This window comes from Sminthopsis crassicaudata, chromosome 5 (genome assembly GCF_048593235.1).
Source record: "Sminthopsis crassicaudata isolate SCR6 chromosome 5, ASM4859323v1, whole genome shotgun sequence".
In the NCBI taxonomy this organism is placed as follows: domain Eukaryota; kingdom Metazoa; phylum Chordata; class Mammalia; order Dasyuromorphia; family Dasyuridae; genus Sminthopsis; species Sminthopsis crassicaudata.
Genome location: NC_133621.1, coordinates 310,685,098 through 310,702,995, shown reverse-complemented (window position 1 = coordinate 310,702,995; position 17,898 = coordinate 310,685,098). Strand labels below are relative to the sequence as shown.

General features: G+C 52.6%; 1 protein-coding gene across 2 annotated transcripts in view; it reads left to right on the top strand.

Annotated features, from left to right (window-relative positions):
• TBC1D22A (TBC1 domain family member 22A) overlaps positions 1-7,464 on the top strand; it is a 280,355-nt gene extending 272,891 nt beyond the window's left edge. For both annotated transcript variants that reach the window (XM_074272072.1, XM_074272071.1), the window contains one exon: positions 6,801-7,464. In XM_074272072.1, coding sequence (XP_074128173.1) covers positions 6,801-6,929 — 129 coding nt within the window. In that variant the 3' untranslated portion in view covers positions 6,930-7,464. The remainder of the gene's footprint in view (positions 1-6,800) is intronic.
• Positions 7,465-17,898: the final 10,434 nt, after the last annotated feature.

The following is a 17,898-nucleotide window of genomic DNA, read 5'->3' as shown; positions in this document are numbered from 1 at the left end:
GGTTCCTTCTCCCTAAGCCTTTTGAACTCCAGGCCCTTTTCTTGGCAGGACCGCCACCCCACTGCTCCTGTATCCATCCCATCCTTGCCTTTCCCGGCTTCCTAGCCTGCAGAATCTGCCCGCTCCAGTCCGTCCCGAGTGTGGTGGCCCCAAGGCCGAGCTCAGAGCTGCCCATAAGTGACCGGCTCTCTCTCCGAGGTGCAGAGAAGAGGAGCTGGGTGAGCAGCAATTTTGGTTCCGCTTCTGCCCTTTTCCCTGGCCTTTCCAGAGCGATGAGGCACAGTCTGTGCCCGCTGTGCTCGGTAAGCACCGAGGTCTGAAAAAGGCCCGCTTCCACTTGTCCCCAGTAACCACCGTCACAGCTCAGTAACACGATTTGTAACCGTGCAGTTTTGGAACACAAACTCTGTTAAGCCATAAACCCAGTTTTAAACATGATTACAAGCCCTCCTGTGCGCACAGTCTGAATGTGTAAGTGAACGGAAGGGGAAGCCAATCAAATTTGGGCCCTCTTCTTTCCTTCTTGCTTTTTTTAAGAAGGAGGGAAAGAAGAATTCTTGTGATTGTGGCTAGAATCAACAAACTTCAATCAGATTTCCCTGGAGAGAAAAATAAGAAATCCTGTAATCTGAGCGAGGTCAAAGAAAGCAAATTGTCCTTGTCTTTCCTTTTGAGAAAAGAACATTGATGGTTTCTTTTCGTGTGCCTTTGTCTTTTAATTAGCATCCGTTGTAGATCTCCTAGATTCATGGATTGTTGGAGCTGGAAGAAAGCTCGTGGGCCAATGGTACCGATGCTCTCGTTTGCGGAAGTGAAGGCCCAGAGATGTTAAGCGGTGTCTCTGAGATTGTTGGCCCACATCTAACGCCTTTTCTCTCCACTCTGATAGCCTGATGGGCCTGACCACTGACTGGATGACCCGCAGCAGCGATTAAATAATGCAGCCGCCACTAAGTCATTAATCGCACTCTGAACGATCTTGAAGGGATGTCAGACAAATAATGATTCCTCTCTGCCTTTTGTAGGGATGTTTCAGGGATTCATGGGAAACCCTCCGTGATAGCCCCCAAATACTCGAATGCTGGTGGCTGATCCTCAGACGATCACTTCATAGCATCGGGTTTTTTGAGCTTTTCAGGTCATAAACGTGTGCATAGGGAAGCCTTGGTTACTGGGGAACGGGAATGGAAAGAGCCTCTCACCCCAACACAGATCTCCCTCCCCCACGAGGGTCCTTCGGCCTCTGCTGGAAGGTCTTTGGGCATGGGAAGATCACTTCTTTAGGGGATAGCTCCCTCCGTGATGGGATGGGCCTCCAAGACTCGTTCTCTTCTCTGGGACAAAGGGCTCTCTGATAAGGGGTGACGGCTTCTACTTTCCCTCTCCCTTAATCTCTGCTCTAGGCCATTTTTTTACTCGATTCTCCTGTCATGGAGTTTCCAGGCCCCCTCACCATCCATTCCCTTCTGAACATGCTCCGCCGTTCTGCGGTCCTTTCCGAGAGATGACCCTGCATGTCAGTACTGTACTAGAGATGTATTCTGATCAGCACCCATCTCCTGGGGAATGGCTGAAACCAGTTGTGGTGCATGAATGTCATAGAATATTACTGTGCTGCAAGAAACAGAAATACAGTCTGAATCCCCGGAAGCCTGGGGATCAATTAGGAGGCTCACGCAAGCATTCAGCTTTGGCTTGGGGATTAGAGAGACATGGATGGTCGGGTCCCCAATAGCATTTGTTTGGTGCATTAAAGAATTAAAAAGCCAAAGTGCTTTGTGAGTTCCCAAAAAGGAAGGTAGACTTCCTGGAGAAAGTGGAATTGGGGTTACATTTAAAGTAACATATAAGAACTCAAAGGAGAGATGGGGGAGAGGGGTGGACGAGGATGGGAGGACTTTCTAGGGAGAGGGGACAGAGGGGAATGGCCTGAAGGGGGGCACACAGGGAGAGGGAGGGTCATCCATTTGGCTTGGAGCAGAAGATGGGGGAAGATAGTAGGAAATGAGGCTGAAAAGGCAGCGGCGTGCCCACTGTGGAGGGCCTCGGGTGCCAGGCACGGGAGTTTGACGTCGGCCTCGTGCCCGTCAGGGAGCAGAGGAGGCCTGGGTGTATTAAATGTCTGCTGACTGCTTCTGTTGTTGGGACGAGAAGCCAGAAGCCTTCATAGGCTCCCCTTCTGGTCCTCCTCCTTCCCATCTGGGGGATGCGGGATATTCCCAGAGAAGTGTCAGTGAGCTTGGAGACTCCTTCCTTCCGCTGGCCTAGATCGAGAACTTGTGCCCAGAAGTGGGGACAGATGTGGCAAGAGCCCCGGCCTTTACCTGGTAGCCTTGCCTGTTCTCTGGTGGATAAAGGTGGGCCCAGGAAACAGGTTCGGTGCAGTGCGAGGGAGAGCAGGCAAGATTCAGGGGAAGGTGGCTCTTGGCGAGCAGTCAGCCAGAGCTGGGGAGTGACAGGGTCCCCCCAGAGGGGCCAGGGGCCGGCCTCACTAGGTTTTCATGGCACCCCTGGCTCCATTTGCTTTCCCTTTCCAACCCAGACATTTCAGGTGGAATCAGTATCTGGGGCTGAGTGATGAGCCACTTGAAAAGCGGCTCTTGGAAAGGCTTTCCAAGAGGCTGACAGACCCATCATGGCGGCCAGTGCAGGCTCCAGAGGCTAAGATTCCTAACTGAGGGGCCACTGGAAGGACGGGGCCAGAACGACCAGAACCGGCAGTGGAGAAGATGGATGGACAGATGGGGCCGGGTGGGACTTTTCTGCCAACGTCCCTCGGCCCTGACCGGAGCTCCTTCCTCCCTTTGTGCTCTCGGCCGTCCCCCAGGCTCAGGCTCCTGGCCTGCTGGAGGAAGTTGACTTCCTGGCTTTGGGACATTGTGCCCCCCAGCCTTGGGATTCAGAAAGCATTAAGCCTCCTCTCATGGGGGGCCAAGCGACTGGGGCAGCAGCCCCCACCCCTTCCCTTGGGTTGGCCTTTCCCCAAAGCCACTGCGCCTTCCCTTTTGCACTTGCCCCTAATGTGTCCAGATGGCCGGAATATGGCCTCGAGGCCCAGCGCTCTGAGGCAGGAGCACCGCTTGTCAGATGAGGCTGCCGAGATGCGGGGAGAGCAGCGTGGAGGCTTCAGACCCTTCTTGGTCTGTTGTGGTTGTGCTTTGCTGATAAACTTACAGTGACGGATGCTGTCCGGCCCCATTTGTTCTGGGCGAGCACTGGAGCTCCCGGGCTCCCAAGCACGGGGAGCAGGCGAAGCGCCAACTGTCTCTCTCCCTTCCGGCCCTCTCTCAGGATGGCCCCTTTTGAGCTCCGTCAGGCAGGAACTGGCTGCCGTCTACACTTTTCTCATCCCCCAAGCCCAACCAAGGGCGGATTGAGAGATCTGTCTGCAGCCCGTCGCCCACGGTCGCCGCCGGTCCAGCTCTTCCTCGGTATCTGGAGGCCGGCCCGAACCCGGCTCGTCAAAGAGCTTTACGACTACGCTCGGGCTCCGTGACGCCTTCCGCCGGGCAGATGCTTCATTCCCCTCCGCAGGCATTGCGCTTCATTACGTTTTCAGCAGAGCCATACAAACTAGAGACTGCTATGGACAGAAAAGTGTCTAATTAACCTGGCTGTGTTATTGGTGTGCTGACTCCTGGGTTCTGGCTCCATCTTTTCCTATTAACGGAAGAAAATAATAATTGTAGGCAAATGAGTCCTTTGTCTCCGCCGGTATTAATTTATTCATCTTGGCTCTGTGGTAATTTGTAAACTTCTGCCTTGAGTGCCTTTTCAACAGCCCTAACCGTGTTGTCTGCTCACTATTGATTAGCAGATGTTTCTGCTGTTTGACATCCAGAGCCATCTTCCCTTCCCATCATCCTCCCTAAGGATCAGAGGCTACTTCCACTTAAGAGAAAGTCAGAGGGGCCCAAGCAGTGCCTGGCCAAACGCAGGAAAGCCGCTGGACACGGCAGTCCTTCCGGTTTGGGAAGTGTCCGTGGGACTGCTCCCCCACATCCCTCGTGGTGAATGAGCAAATAGAGAGTTATTTCAAGTGGGTACTATGGGCCGCACACCGCGCAAAGCTCTGGGGGTCAATTTTGTTTCAAAAAGCTGCCTTCGGGAAGCTTACGGGCTAATGGGATCGGGGCACAGACCAGTGTGCGCAAATATCAGAGGAGCTGGGGGGGCTCCCTGCGGAAGGAGAGATTTTACTTGGACCGTAAAGGAAGCCCTGCTCCTGCAGGTCGGAGAGACAGAGGGCTTGTTCATGGAGCAGTGGGGGGGTCGGGGGATAGGGTCGTGGGGGGAGGAAGGCGCGAGGGGCTCAGAGAGGGGGGAGGAAGGCGCGAGGGGCTCAGCGAGGGGGGAGGAAGGCGCGAGGGGCTCAGCGAGGGGGGAGGAAGGCGCGAGGGGCTCAGAGAGGGGGGAGGAAGGCGTGAGGGGCTCAGAGAGGGAGGAGGAAGGCGCGAGGGGGTCAGAGAGGGGGGAGGAAGGCGTGAGGGGCTCAGAGAGGAGGGAGGAAAGCATGAGGGGCTCAGAGAGGGTGGAGGAAGGCGTGAGGGGCTCAGAGAGGGGGGAGGAAGGCGTGAGGGGGTCAGAGAGGGGGGAGGAAGGCGTGAGGGGCTCAGAGAGGGAGGAGGAAGGCGTGAGGGGGTCAGAGAGGGGGGAGGAAGGCGTGAGGGGGTCAGAGAGGGGGGAGGAAGGCGCGAGGGGGTCAGAGAGGGGGGAGGAAGGCGCGAGGGGGTCAGAGAGGGGGGAGGAAGGCGTGAGGGGCTCAGAGAGGGGGGAGGAAGGCGCGAGGGGGTCAGAGAGGGGGGAGGAAGGCGCGAGGGGGTCAGAGAGGGGGGAGGAAGGTGGGAGGGGCTCAGAGAGGGGAGAGAGCTTGTGTGGGGCTTCCAGTGCCAAACAAAAGTGCTACATTGGGCCCTGGAGGAGGACATGGATAAGGGGAGGGACAGGATGGGACCTTCATTTTAGGAAAGTCCCCTTGGTGGTGGAGTGGAGGATGGTCCGGACAGGGGGAGAAGCTCTTGCCACAGCCCAGGTGGGAGGCAGTGAGACCTGCACCAGAGCCGGACACTCAGAGCAGAGATGGGAGCCTGCTGGAGAGATGCTGAGGAAGGGAGCAGCCTGGCTGCGGGAAGGGGCGAGGTCATGAAGACCCCAGGGAGATTCTTGGGTTGGGACCCTGAGAGACAGGCTGTCCTCACCAGGGAGAAGTGGGGGGGGGGGCAGAGGGGCAAAGATGCTGGGTTCTGCCTACAGGGAGCTGGGGGGACCAGTGGGAGGGGCTGGTGCCCACCTGTGAGAGGAGGAGGGCGGGACAAAGTTGGCCTCTGACCCTCTCCCTGCCCCCCAGACCCATTAGGGCAGTCAGGAAGGAAGCCTTTGTTTAAGGAGGTGCCATAGGGAGTGAGGATAGCCTGAGACCTGAGGGAAGCCCCTCAATGGGGCTCAACTCAGATTTCCCCTTGTGTCAGATGTGGATCGTCAGCCCCTCCCTCACAGGGCTGGGTCCCACCGAGAGCTCTGCAAACCTCCACGTGCCCTACGAGTGTTGTTTGGTGGCTCTGCCCCAGGAACCGGTCGTGTCCCTCACAGAAGGGAGGCCGATGCAGCGACTGCAGGGACAGAGGCTGAACGAGGCCGCCTCTGAGGGAGGCCAGTGCAGCCTGAGGGCACATGCCATGGGAAGCAGCCTCTGGAGGCTGTGGGGAGGAGGCGGGAGAGGCCGCGGCTCTGAATGGTTTTGATTTTTAGGAGGCTCAGAGATTCTCTATAAAATGCTAACCCACTCCAGGGCTTGATAGAACTGTCATTTCCCCCCCAGCTACCTCCTTGGGGTTGATAATACACATCATTTTTTGGTTAATAAAACATTTCCTGAGGGCTGAGGATTTAAAATGGAAGAGCCCCGGGCCATTGCAGGCCTGGAGGTCGTAGCCATTGCAAGGCCAGGGCGTTCTGTCTGGTGTGATTACCAGAGGGCTTTGGTTTGGGTGTTTTGGTTGTTTTTGTTTTGTGTTTTTTGTTTGTTTGATTTTATTTGTTTTTTAAATCTGGTCTCAAACATTAGTTCTGCCTTGTAAAGGTCAGCTTCTGGGCCTGTCACGCGGTAGACCTGGCGGGGCTGGGCCCTTCGGCCCCTCCTCCAACTGGTGTGCCAGGGTCAGGGCGTGCAGGGAGGGGTGGCCAGGGTCTAGTGCTGCTCCCGTCCTGTGGACAGAATGAATGAAAAGTAAGGCTCCTTATTTAAGGATTGGACCAAATGGAGAAAGGCAGCTGCCGGGGGCCTACAGGCCCCAGGGGGCTCTGGGCAGGAAGCTGGTGCCTTGATTTCAGTTTAAAAACCCACTTTAGGAAGGAGAGCTGTTGGGAGGGATGACTGAAAACTCATAGGAGTCACAATTACAACGGATTCATGGAGGAATTGTGTTCCATTTAATTGGAGATCACCAATGTGGACTGAGAAGGAAGAGGGTCAGGGTGGGGAGGAAGGGGAGGAGAGGAGGGGTGGGGATGCAGACTTAATAAATGAGTTTTTAACACTGGAGCAGAATCCCTCCCGCTCTCCCGGGCAGTTGGAGCAGGGCCAGAAGGCGGTTGGGGGTCCCAGGCCCCGCACGGTCCAGGTCTGAGCCTCCCGGACGAGGCAGAAGTGCCCAGTGGTGCCCGTCCCTCCTGGGCCTCAGTCCAGTGTGCTGGCAGATAGCCGCGTGGCGGCCACTCCCAGTGGCGAGGGTGTCGTCCCAGTCTGCCGCCCGCGCCCGAGCGCCCCCTTCTGACGGTCTCGCTCTCTCTCTCTCCGCCAGGAGCTGCTCATCTTCCTGCAGAACTTGCCCACGGCCCACTGGGGAAACGAGGAGGTCAGCGTTCTCCTGGCGGAGGCCTACCGCCTCAAGTTCGCCTTTGCCGACGCCCCGAATCACTATAAGAAATGAGCCGGAGGGCCGGGCCGCGGCCCGCCCCGGAGTGACTTTCCATTCTGGTTTGCACATTTCCGACTTATTACTAATTGTGGCATACTTTTGTGAGGTGCGCACTGAGGCCGTGTCTACACTGGCCTCGGGCCCCGGGGCCCCGGGGGGGGCCGTCTTCCTGCACCCACTAGAAAGCCGGGGCCTTGGCCCGTGTAGACACGGCTTAGAGAGCCTTGCTTCTTGCAACAGAACAGGAGGGGATCCTGAGGTACCAAAGACAGACAGGTGGACCGCCCTGCTGTGGGACCTTCCGGCCCAGAGGCCCGCCCTGCCGGCTTTCTGGGGCCCCTCTCCGCCCCTCCTGGGCTGTCTCATTGCCAAACCCCTGAGCCCCGTCCCCAGGGCCCTGAGAGCACGCGGGCGTTCTGAGGGAAGTTGAGGCAGCCGGGAGAGACGGTGGCTCAGAATCCCCTCGGGAGCGCTTGGTGGGCTCGGCTCAAACTGGAAAATTCTATTCTACTAAAAGTCAATGGAAATTAAAAAGCAAGCGAACAAAGCAGTCCAATGTGTCGTGAAGCACGTGGGCTCTGGGGCCCGGGCCCCATGGCTTATTCGAAGGAGGGAAGGGCCAGAGCCTGACTCAGGCTGGCCCAGGGGGAGGGCCTCCGGCTTCCGGGAGGCCCGATGGGGCCGGCCTGGCTCCTCTCCCTTCTTCGAGACAGCCACTCCCGCGCCCGCCATCCTGCCCCATGTTGGGCGCCTCAGAAGGGCCAGCCCAGCAGGAGGGAGGGCGCGGCAGCCCCAAATCTGGGCCCTGATTCCCTCTCGCTGTTGCCCCATGGGAAAGCCCCTCCCCGGCTCCCCCGAGACCATCGGTCTGGCCATAGGACCCCCACCCCCATCTTTGCAGCTTCTTGAAAACTCTTACTTCCGTTGCTTCACTGGAGGGGCCAGCGACTGAGTCCAGCCTCCCTCCAGAAGGGGGACGGCACCCTGTGAAGGGTAGACGGGCCCAGGACGTGGCTGGGAGGGAGCACAGAAGCAGACGCTGGCCCTGTCCGCCTGCACTCTTCCCCTGCCTTCTGTCCAGTGTATGGAGCAAATGGAAAGCCCATCCTGGCCCAGCAATGAGCCTTCACTGAGAAATGGGGGACCCCCCCCAATGCTTCGGGGGAGGAGGAGGTCTCCAGGTGCCAAGGGTCAGGGAAGGGAACCGTGGGCATGGGCCAGGGGGATGTCTTCTGGGACAGGTGCCCCCAGTGTAGGAGCTGGGGGGAAGTCACAAGAACCCCTTACTTTGTAAGAGAAGAGGGAAGGGGCTTCTGGGACTGCCCGGGGGGGCGCCCTAGCTCTCCGCGTGCAGCGGCCCGGGCATTTCTGGGGCACCGGGCTTCCACGGTGCCTTTCTTTGGAAACGTGCAGGGAGGGGGCTCGGCAATGTTCTTGATGAGTTGTACCGGATCTGTCCAAAGTTATTAAAGCTCGTGTTGTTTCAAACGCAGCGTGATGGAAGCATCTGTGGTGGAAAGTCACTTTCAAACACCCAGAGAAGTCATCTGGGCCTCAGGATCGGAACAGGCCCGGGAGAGCGGGCCGGGGACGTGTGGCCGAGGGCTCGGACCTTCCCTCGGCTGCAGATGGGGGGAGGCCCTGGGCAGGAGGTCTGCGGAGGGGAAGCAGCAGAACCGGACGGGACTCTCACCCTGTCTAGCTCTGGGACTTTGGTCCAATGATTTCTCCGGAACAATGAAGAAGCCCCTCTCAGCCCCTGTTCTCAGGTCCCTCCAGCTCTGACATCCTGTGTTCTAAGCCCCCCCCCCCCCTCAGCTCTGACATCCCGTGTTCTAAGCTCCCTCCTGGCTCTGACATCCCGTGTTCTAAGCTCCCTCCCAGCTCTGACATCCCGTGTTCTAAGCTCCCTCCTGGCTCTGACATCCCGTGTTCTAAGCCCCCCCCCTCAGCTCTGACATCTCCTGTTCTAAGCTCCCTCCCGGCTCTGACATCCCCTGTTCTAAACCCCCCCCCCCCCACAGCTCTGACATCCCCTGTTCTAAGCTCCCTCCCAGCTCTGACATCCCCTGTTCTAAGCTCCCTCCCAGCTCTGACATCCCCTGTTCTAAGCTCCCTCCTGGCTCTGACAGCCCCTGTTCTAAGCTCCCCCCACAGCTCTGACATCCCCTGTTCTAAGCTCCCTCCCAGCTCTGACATCCCCTGTTCTAAGCTCCCTCCCAGCCCTGACATCCCCTGTTCTAAGCTCCCTCCCAGCTCTGACACCCCCTGTTCTAAGCTCCCTTCCAGCTCTGACACCCCCTGTACTCAGGCCCCTCCCATCCTGACATTGTCTGCTCTGAGGTCCCTCTTAGCTCAGGAACCCCTGCAGGACGAGCCCAAGCTGGTGAGAGGCCTATGGACTGTTCTCTCCTGGATCCCAGGTGGCAAGTGGGGGAAGGGAGGTGGGCGGCTGCAGCAACACAGTGAAGCCTTCTGCCCAAATGGGCCGTTGAGCACGGAATGGGCTGCGCCCGGAGCCGAGAGGTTCCGTTGTGGAAAGCTTCCGGGCAAAGGTGGCCGGTCCCTGATGGGCGAGTGGGGCGCCGGGCTGGAGGCCGGCCTTGGGGGCTCTGTCCTGGGCCCGTCAGTGGGTGCTGAGCCTGTCCCACGAGGCCGGCCATCTCATCCTGCCTGCGCTGTTCGAGCGGTGGGCCGTGGCCATCTTCATCACATTAGCTGGAATCACGTTCTGGGTTTCGGAAAGAGGCCTGCTGGCTCAGGAAACGCTGTTGAGTCTGGGCACGAATGCGGCCTTTGCCCCCTCCCGCCCTTGTCTCAGATCGTTAGCCCGAGCAAGTCTGAGAGACTCGGGCAGTTGTCTCAGACCATCTGCTGCCCGTGCAGAGGTCAGCCTCTGCAGCAGCCCGGCCCCCAGCATGAAAAGAAAGCCTCCAAATGTTGTCACTCGCCTGCGTCAGGACCCCCCACCCCCACCCCGTTCTCTGCCCACTCATTCCTCAGTGGTCAGCGCCCCCAGCCTCTTTACACTCCCCTTCCCAGTAATACTCCCCCAGCTTCCGCTGCTCATTGTCTCCCTGAGGTGCTCGCAGCTCAGCCCCGTTCTCATCCCTAGATCTCCCTGCCCCTCGCCCTATGGAGCTCCTATCCCTAAGGGACCAGACTTCTCTCCCGCCCTTTATTCTCTGGCTCCCACTGAGACCTCGTCTCCTCCACCGGATGGCGCTGTGCTCCCAGGCCACTGTCCAAGGCGGTCACATCTTCTCTCATCCCCCCTCAACGCTGCTCCCAGTGAGGACAAGAGCCCTGTTCCTCCTGGCTACTCCCAGGCTCCCCCGTCCCACCAGACCGCCACGGTTTCTCCTCCTGGCCATTAGCTGTGGGTCCCCGGCCGTGGATTTATTCTTCGTTAGTTCCCTGTCCCAGGCCCTGCCCGCGACGGGCATGCATAGTCTTTCTAGCCCTCTCCCTTCTCTAGTTCCTCAGCCTGGGTGAAGATTCCCAAGAGCCGTGCCTCCTTGTCACCGCGACCATTGACCTTTCCATGAGTCACATGTGGCCTTCCACTGCCGGGTTCCAAAACTCTCGAATCCCTTTTGTTTCAGGCATTTCCGATTCTTCATGACCCCAGATGCCTGGATGTGATCTTAATGCTTTATCATTCCGTCTCTTCCTTTCCCTGATTTAGGATTCTTAGCCCTGCTCTGATCCACGCGGTCACGTCCAGCCCACGCCACCTCAGTTCTCTGTGGCCTCCTCTTCCCCATGTTCTCATTGTGATCGATCCCTCAGGGTTCCAGTTCACCTCCACACTGTCCTCTTGAATCCCCCCCACATTTCCCCAAATCTGAATCATTCCCAGCTTCCTTCCCTCCTCTTCATGTGCTGCTGAACCAAGCTGAAGGAAGCCACAAAACCATGTTCCAGGGCTCTAGTATAAATCTGTATGTCATCTCAGCAAGAACTCATTTCAGCAAAACGATTCTCCAAGAATTCTCTTCCTCACTTGCTTCAATAGCTCTTCCAAATCTCCTGTCCTCAAGCCTCCTGCAGAATGTCCTTTTTGTTCATTCGCCCACATAAAAATATTGGGGCCGTTCTTTCAGAATTCCCCCTCCCCTTTTAACTCCTCCATCATCTCCACCCCCACCTCGGATGAAGAGGCAGCCCTTCTCCTTGCCAAGGCCGTCCCCTGTGCAGGCACCTTGGAGCTCATCTCCTGGCCTCTCCCCACTTTTATTTTCACCCTTTGATCTTCTACCTCTTTCGGGCTACTGGTGCCATCCATGCTGCCGCCAAACATGCCCCTGTCTCTCCGTCCTCCAAACGCCCTCACTTGTTCTGACCATCCCTGCTAGAGATTTCCCTGCGTCTCTCATTCTCAGCTAAATGCTTTGAGAAAGCTATGTACAAATGACTCCTTTTCAGATCATGATGCAATAAAAATTCCATTTAATAAAGGGCCCTGGCATGATAGATTAAAAATTTAATAGGAAATTAAATAATCCTAAAAAATAAGTGGCTCAAAGAACAAATCATAGAAATGATAATTTCATCAAAGAGAATGACAATAATGAGACGACATAACAAAATTTGTGGGATGCAGCCAAAACAGTTCTTGGGGAAAATATATAAATGCTTACATCAATAAAACAGAAAGAGCAGATCAATGAATTCAGTGTGCAACTAAAAAAGCTAGAAAAAGAACAACCTAAAAACCCTCAATTAAACACCAAATTGGAAATCTGGAAAATCAAAGGAGAGATTAATAAAATTGAAAGTAAGAAAACCATTGAATTAATAGAATTAAGAACTGTTTTTGTGAAAAAAATAATTAAAATAGACAAATCTTTGGTTAATTTAATTTTTTAAAAGAAAAATCTATGTACACTATATGCCTCCATGCTCCTCCTCTCAGTTTCATCACTCACTAAAGCTGCCCTCCCCAAATTACCAATGATCTTTCTTCACAACCAGATCTAATGGCCTTTTCTCCATCTTCATTCTTCTCGCTCTCCTAGCAGCTTCTGAAACTGCCAATCACCCTCTGTCCCTGAATACTCTCTCCTCTCTAGATTTTCTGTGTTTCTCCTCCTATCTTTCTCTTCCTTGCTGGGTCTTCATCTGTCACTCCCACCAACTCTACCGTCTCCCTAAGCTCTGTTCTAGGCTCTTCTCTCCCACTATATCCCTTCTCCCTTGTGAACCTCATCAGGTCATGCTGCCCAGGTCTCTATATCCAGTCCTCTCTCCTGTCCTCTTCTCCAACTGCCAGTGTTCATTTCCTTTCGTGTGTCCTTCGGATAGCGCTGATGCCCCATGTCTACCCTAGGACAAAACTCCCCCACAACTTACTGCTATTCTAAATTTCCCTTTTTCCGCCCAGGATGCCATCTTCCTTCTGGTCACCAGGTTCCAACCGGCTCATCTTTGCCTCCTCATTTGAACTCTTTCCTCATAGCCAATCACTAGTTGTTTCTATCAATCCCTACAACATAGTAACACCCTAACTGAGCCCCTTATTACCTCACTCCAAGCCTCTAGCATTAGCTCTCTAAGTGGTCTTCCTGCCTCACGTAACCTGTTCTCTACCTTCATTCAACTGTTGAAGTTATTTTCTGAAACTGCAGGTATGATGGTGGCATCCCCTTTCCCCTACTCAAGAAACTTCCATGACTCCCTATTGCCTCTGGGACTGACCTATTGCCTCTGGAACCAAGCGTATACCAAGTATTTAAGGCTCTTTATCACCAGCCCTTGCTGCCTTTTCAGTTTCCTTATACATAATTCTTTCCAGACACTACAGTCCGGCCCTCCTGACATGATGGCTGTTCCTCACACACAATCCTTCATTTCTTACCTCTTGGCTTTGTAGCCAAAGGCAGACTGGAACAAAAGTCATCTCTAATGAGGGTGTACCCCCTATGGGCAAACATTTTGCTCTACTTTAAGGCAGCCTCAACAGCCAGTGTGGTTTAGACAGCATTCAGAGAAGCAGCGCAAGGGGGATGCCATGCCTTTCCCAGAGCAGGTCAGGATGAATCCATTTAGAAAGAGGAAGAAAGGTTGGATGATTCAAGTCTTAGAGGCTAGGCTCCATGGAAACTGGTTAAAGGAACTGGGGAGTCCTGGTCGGGAACGTCCTCCATTTCTGAGATTCTGTGAATCTTGCAAAGTCAATGGATTTATGTAGGGAGAGGAACTGTCCTTTCCCAGCTGGAGTGGGCGGAAACCTCAGGAGCCCTGGACTTTGTGAGGGATGTCCGAGAGTCCTCATCCATCCCCAGCCCTCCCTCTCTGAGTCAGTCCAAGACCCTTGGATTGCGGAGAGTGAAGAAGTCTGTTAATGACACCAATTAATGAGTGTGAAACGCCATTTACACCAGGGGAGCAGCTGCAGACAGCTGGAGATGGCTCCAAACCTTGGCACCAGTGTAGACAGATGTTACCTTTTCTCCCTCCTCCCCTAAGTGATTCCTCCTTTTTAAATTAACGGCTTCAAAGGTCTAATTAAAAAGGATACAAAGTAGTGATTTTGGAGAAAGGCTTTTGTGCCTGGTGTTAATTATGTTAGAGCAAACAGGAGAGAAATCTGATTTCCAGTTACCTTCCTCATGCTATTCAAGGGGAAAGGTGTATGCTGTTTGAAACCTCTTGATTTGATGAAAACCGACAAGCTTTGTCACCTCCGTGGTGCATAAGCATCTGTGAATGCATGGGAATGGTCATGGAAGGAAATGTTCTGTGGCCTGGGCCATATCCCATGAATACTACAGAGCTGAAGGTTCCTATACAGGCAGCTCATTTGGGTTTTATTGGACTTAACTGAAGGGTCATAAACTCAGGGTGGGGAGGGACCTTAAAACAGAATGTCAGAACCACAAGGAAGCTTAGAACAGAGAATGTTAGGACTGGGAGGGGCTTTAGAACAGGAGATGTCAGTGCTGGAAAGGATATGGAGTCAGGGAACATAGCTAAGGAGGGCCTTGTTTACTTCATTTTGAGATGAGAAGATCAAGACTTTTAGCTGGGAAGACATCTGCCAAAGGTCATGTGATATCCCCTGAAAACCAAGATGTATGGATGGCCTCAGGGGAACCAAAAGATCCAAGATAGATTCCCAGCTCTGACATATATCCGTTATGTGATTGATTCTGAGTCACTAAATCCCTTCGATTTCATCTCATTCATCCATCTGTCAATCAGTCAATAAACATGAAGTGCCTCCTATGTGCCAGGCACTCTGCTAAGTGTGTATTCATAAAATAAAGGTAATCACATTCCCTGGTGCTGCCCACCTCCCGAGTTCTTAGAAGCCACAAGCTTTTGAAACCTTGGAGCCCCATGGCAATGGAAGCTCCCGGTTCAGTTCCACAGTCAAGGGCCCATCACAACTGAGGCCTCGCTCTGCCCCTTCCTACATAGGTGACTTTGGATTAGTCCCTTCTACTCCTCAGCCTCAACATCTTCATCTGTGAAATGAAGAACTGAGGTGAAGGTAATTCCAAGTTCCTTTCTACTCTGTCAGTTGTGTTCTTCCTAGAGGGTCAGAGCCGATGGATGGACCACTCTCCCAGGTGCTCTTGGGTTGAGCGCTCTCCAAGGTGCTGTGTTATGAGGAACTCTCCCATGTGCTGCTGGACAGGACTTAGCTCTCCAATATGCTGCTTTATAGGGAGCTCTCCAATGTGCTGCTGGACATAGCGCTCTCCAAGGTACTGCTTCATGGGTAGGTCTCCGAGGTGCTGCTGGGCAAAGCGCTCTCCAATATGCTACTTTATGGGGGGCTCCAGGGTACTACTTCATGGGGAGGTCTCCAAGGTGCTGCTAGACAGGGCACTCTCCAAAGTACTGCTTCATGAGTAGTTCTCCGAGGTGCTGCTGGACATAGCGCTCTCCAAGGTACTGCTTCATGGGTAGGTCTCCGAGGTGCTGCTGGGCAAAGTGCTCTCCAATATGCTACTTTATGGGGGGCTCCAGGGTACTACTTCATGGGGAGGTCTCCAAGGTGCTGCTAGACAGGGCACTCTCCAAGGTACTGCTTCATGGGTAGTTCTCCGAGGTGCTGCTGGACATAGTGCTCTTCAAGGTACTGCTTCATGGGTAGGTCTCTGAGGTGCTGCTAGACAGGGCACTCTCCAAGGTACTCCTGAATGGGGATTTCATCTTCTGCAGCTCCTTTCTGCTCCTGCCTTTCTTCTACTTTGATAAAGTTCCCTGGAGGTGCTGCAAGCAAGCTATACTTAAAGACCTCAGAAGAGAAGCACATTCGATTAGTCCATCATCTCTGAGTAGAGCCAAAACAGACACTTTCTTGGACATTTCTCCTGTAAGGAATCCCAGAAGAGTGATGGGAGGGAAATATTATAGTGTGCCTTTGAAGGTCACATTCCTAACAGCACTATAGGATCTAGAAGATAGAGCCTGATTTGAAATTTACATGTGAGGAAATAAGGCCTGAGTAAGGGAACCATCTGTGGTGCTGGACACATCACTGGGCACTGGAATGAGTTCCATTTAGTTACTCAGTAACTAGCTGTGTGACCCTCTCTCAGAACTTCGTCACTTCCTTCCTGAGTCCTGGTTTGTGTTTCTATAAAATGAGGAAATGACATTTTTAATGACTTAATTGTGGGGCTACTGAGAAGCCCACTGAATGAATGGATGGGAAATTGCTTTGTAAATTGGAAAGATTACATTGGGTTCTACATAGGTTTATTAGTGAGAGGCAGGCTTCATGGAGGAGAGGGGTCTTAAGTTGGGTCTTCAAGAAGAGGTGGTTTCCAGATTACAAAGGCCCAGGAAACATTACTTCTAACATTGTTTTTTATCCCCCATAATCCTATGCGCAGAGTAGTTGCCTAGAAGAAATTTGATGGTGGAGGAATGAGCAGCAGCAGGTTCACCTCTGCTCCTGGTTGTAGGAAGTGAATCTGCGAGGAAGAATCGAAACTCACTGCAGGAGTGCAGTTCTGGCTGGACCTGCCAATCCACAAGAGCATGAAGTCCAATGGACTTGGAGGGAGAGCATCCCAGTGAGTGGGAGCCCAGAGGTGGGGGGGCCTTTGCCACCATAGTAGGGAGGATGAAACAGAGTCTGGAAGAGCAAGAGAAAGAGGAAACTGAGACAAACAGGTGAAGTTACTGTCCCAAAGGCATAGCTAGTAAGTGTTTGAGGCTGGATTGGAATTAATAAGTGGAGTCTTTCTGAATCCAGGCCCAATGCTGTATTCACTGTATCACATAGCTGCCCTGCTCAGCATAGAAGCTGGAACATAGTGATTTTAATTTATTTAGTGTTTTTATTCATTTTAAATGAGCTCTCTCTCTGTATATCTCTCTAGGTTTCTGTGTCTCAGTTTCTCTGTCTCTGTGTCTCTGTCTTTCTCTGTGTCTCTGTAACTATGTTTATCTCCCTCTGTTATTGTCTCCTCTTTCTCTGTTTCTCTCTGTGTCTCTGTCTTTTTCTGTCTGTGATTGTTTGTTTGTATGTCTATCTGTCTCCCTCTATCTCTGCTTCTCTCTGTTTCTATACCTTTGTTTCTTTTTTCTTTTATTCTTTTTCTATGTATTTTTCTTTTTTTATTGTAGCTTTTTATTTATCAGATATACGCATGGGTAATTTTTCAGTAGTGACAATTGCCAAACCTTTTGTCCCAACTTTTCCCCTTTTTCCCCCCACCCCTGCCCCCCGATGGCAGGTTGACCAATACATGTTACATATGTTAAACTATAAGTTAAATACAATATATGTATACAAATCCAAACAGTTGTTTTGCTGTACAAAAAAGAATCAGACTTTGAAATAGTGTACAATTAGCCTGTGACGGAAATCCAAAATGCAGGCGGAAAAAATTAGAGGGATTGGGAATTCTATGTAGTGGTTCATTCTTTCGCTGGGTGTAGCTGATTCAGTTCATGACTGCTCTATTGGAACTGATTTGTATACCTTTGTGTCTTTCTATCTCTCTGTCTGTGATTGTATAGCTATTTATCTTTTTCTCTGTCTTCTCTTTGTCTCTCTGCCTCTCTTTTTCTCTGTCAGTCTGTCTCTGTGACTACATGTCTGTCTCTCTGTCTTTCTGCTTTGTCTTTTTTGTCTCTCTGTATCCCTTCCTCTGACTTTTGTCTCAGATACCTCTTTGCTTCTCTTTATTTATCTCTGTGTGTATCTCTCTGTCTCTGTCTCTCTTTTTCTGTTTCTCTTCTTAATTGATAACATCACAGCTTCACTGACATACCCAATAAATATCTATCATTTTTTTTGCCAAAACAGTTTCTGATCTGTGGGCAGAGATCATAACCACGAGCTGCTTGCTGAAAGGGAGGCCCTGCTTGAGGCACCAAACCTTTTATTTTAATTCCATTAAATAAAATTATTTTCTGCTGTGAATACCATTCTTTTCACCTTATGAAGGGACTTTAGCCTTTTCTGGGTGATTGTGTGTCCTCAGATGCATCAGTTTCTGTCCTGGGCTAGGTTTCTTTGAGATTCTAAGGGGCTCGACACTGAGTAACTTCATATTGTTGGCCACCTTGAGTCCTTGTGTCTGTGTTTCTTTGTTTATATTTTTGCCCCTTGTAGTTGGGCTGTCTTAAACATCTCCTGCCCCAACTTCTAGCTGACTGCTTGGGATCTTCTGTGATTTTGGGAAGCAGAAAGTTAGACTTGTTAGAACTGTGCACAAAAGCAGAGTCGGCAGTTTCTGATTAACATGCCGAGGGGCTTGTGTGTGAGGAAACTGCACGATCTTGAATGTCTACACTGTGATGTCTAGTCTCGGGTACCTTTTTTTGCTGCTTTTTCTGAGTTGGGTTAGCTACTCTTGTGTAAGTGAGAAGAAACTGGACCTTTTTCCCATGGAGATTGAGCTGACAGCTGTGATATCTCTAGGGAACCAATATGGCGTCTCCTCTAAAGCCATGACTGAGTTTCCTTCATATTATCCCAGCTCTTCAATCATCCTTAAGACCAAAACTG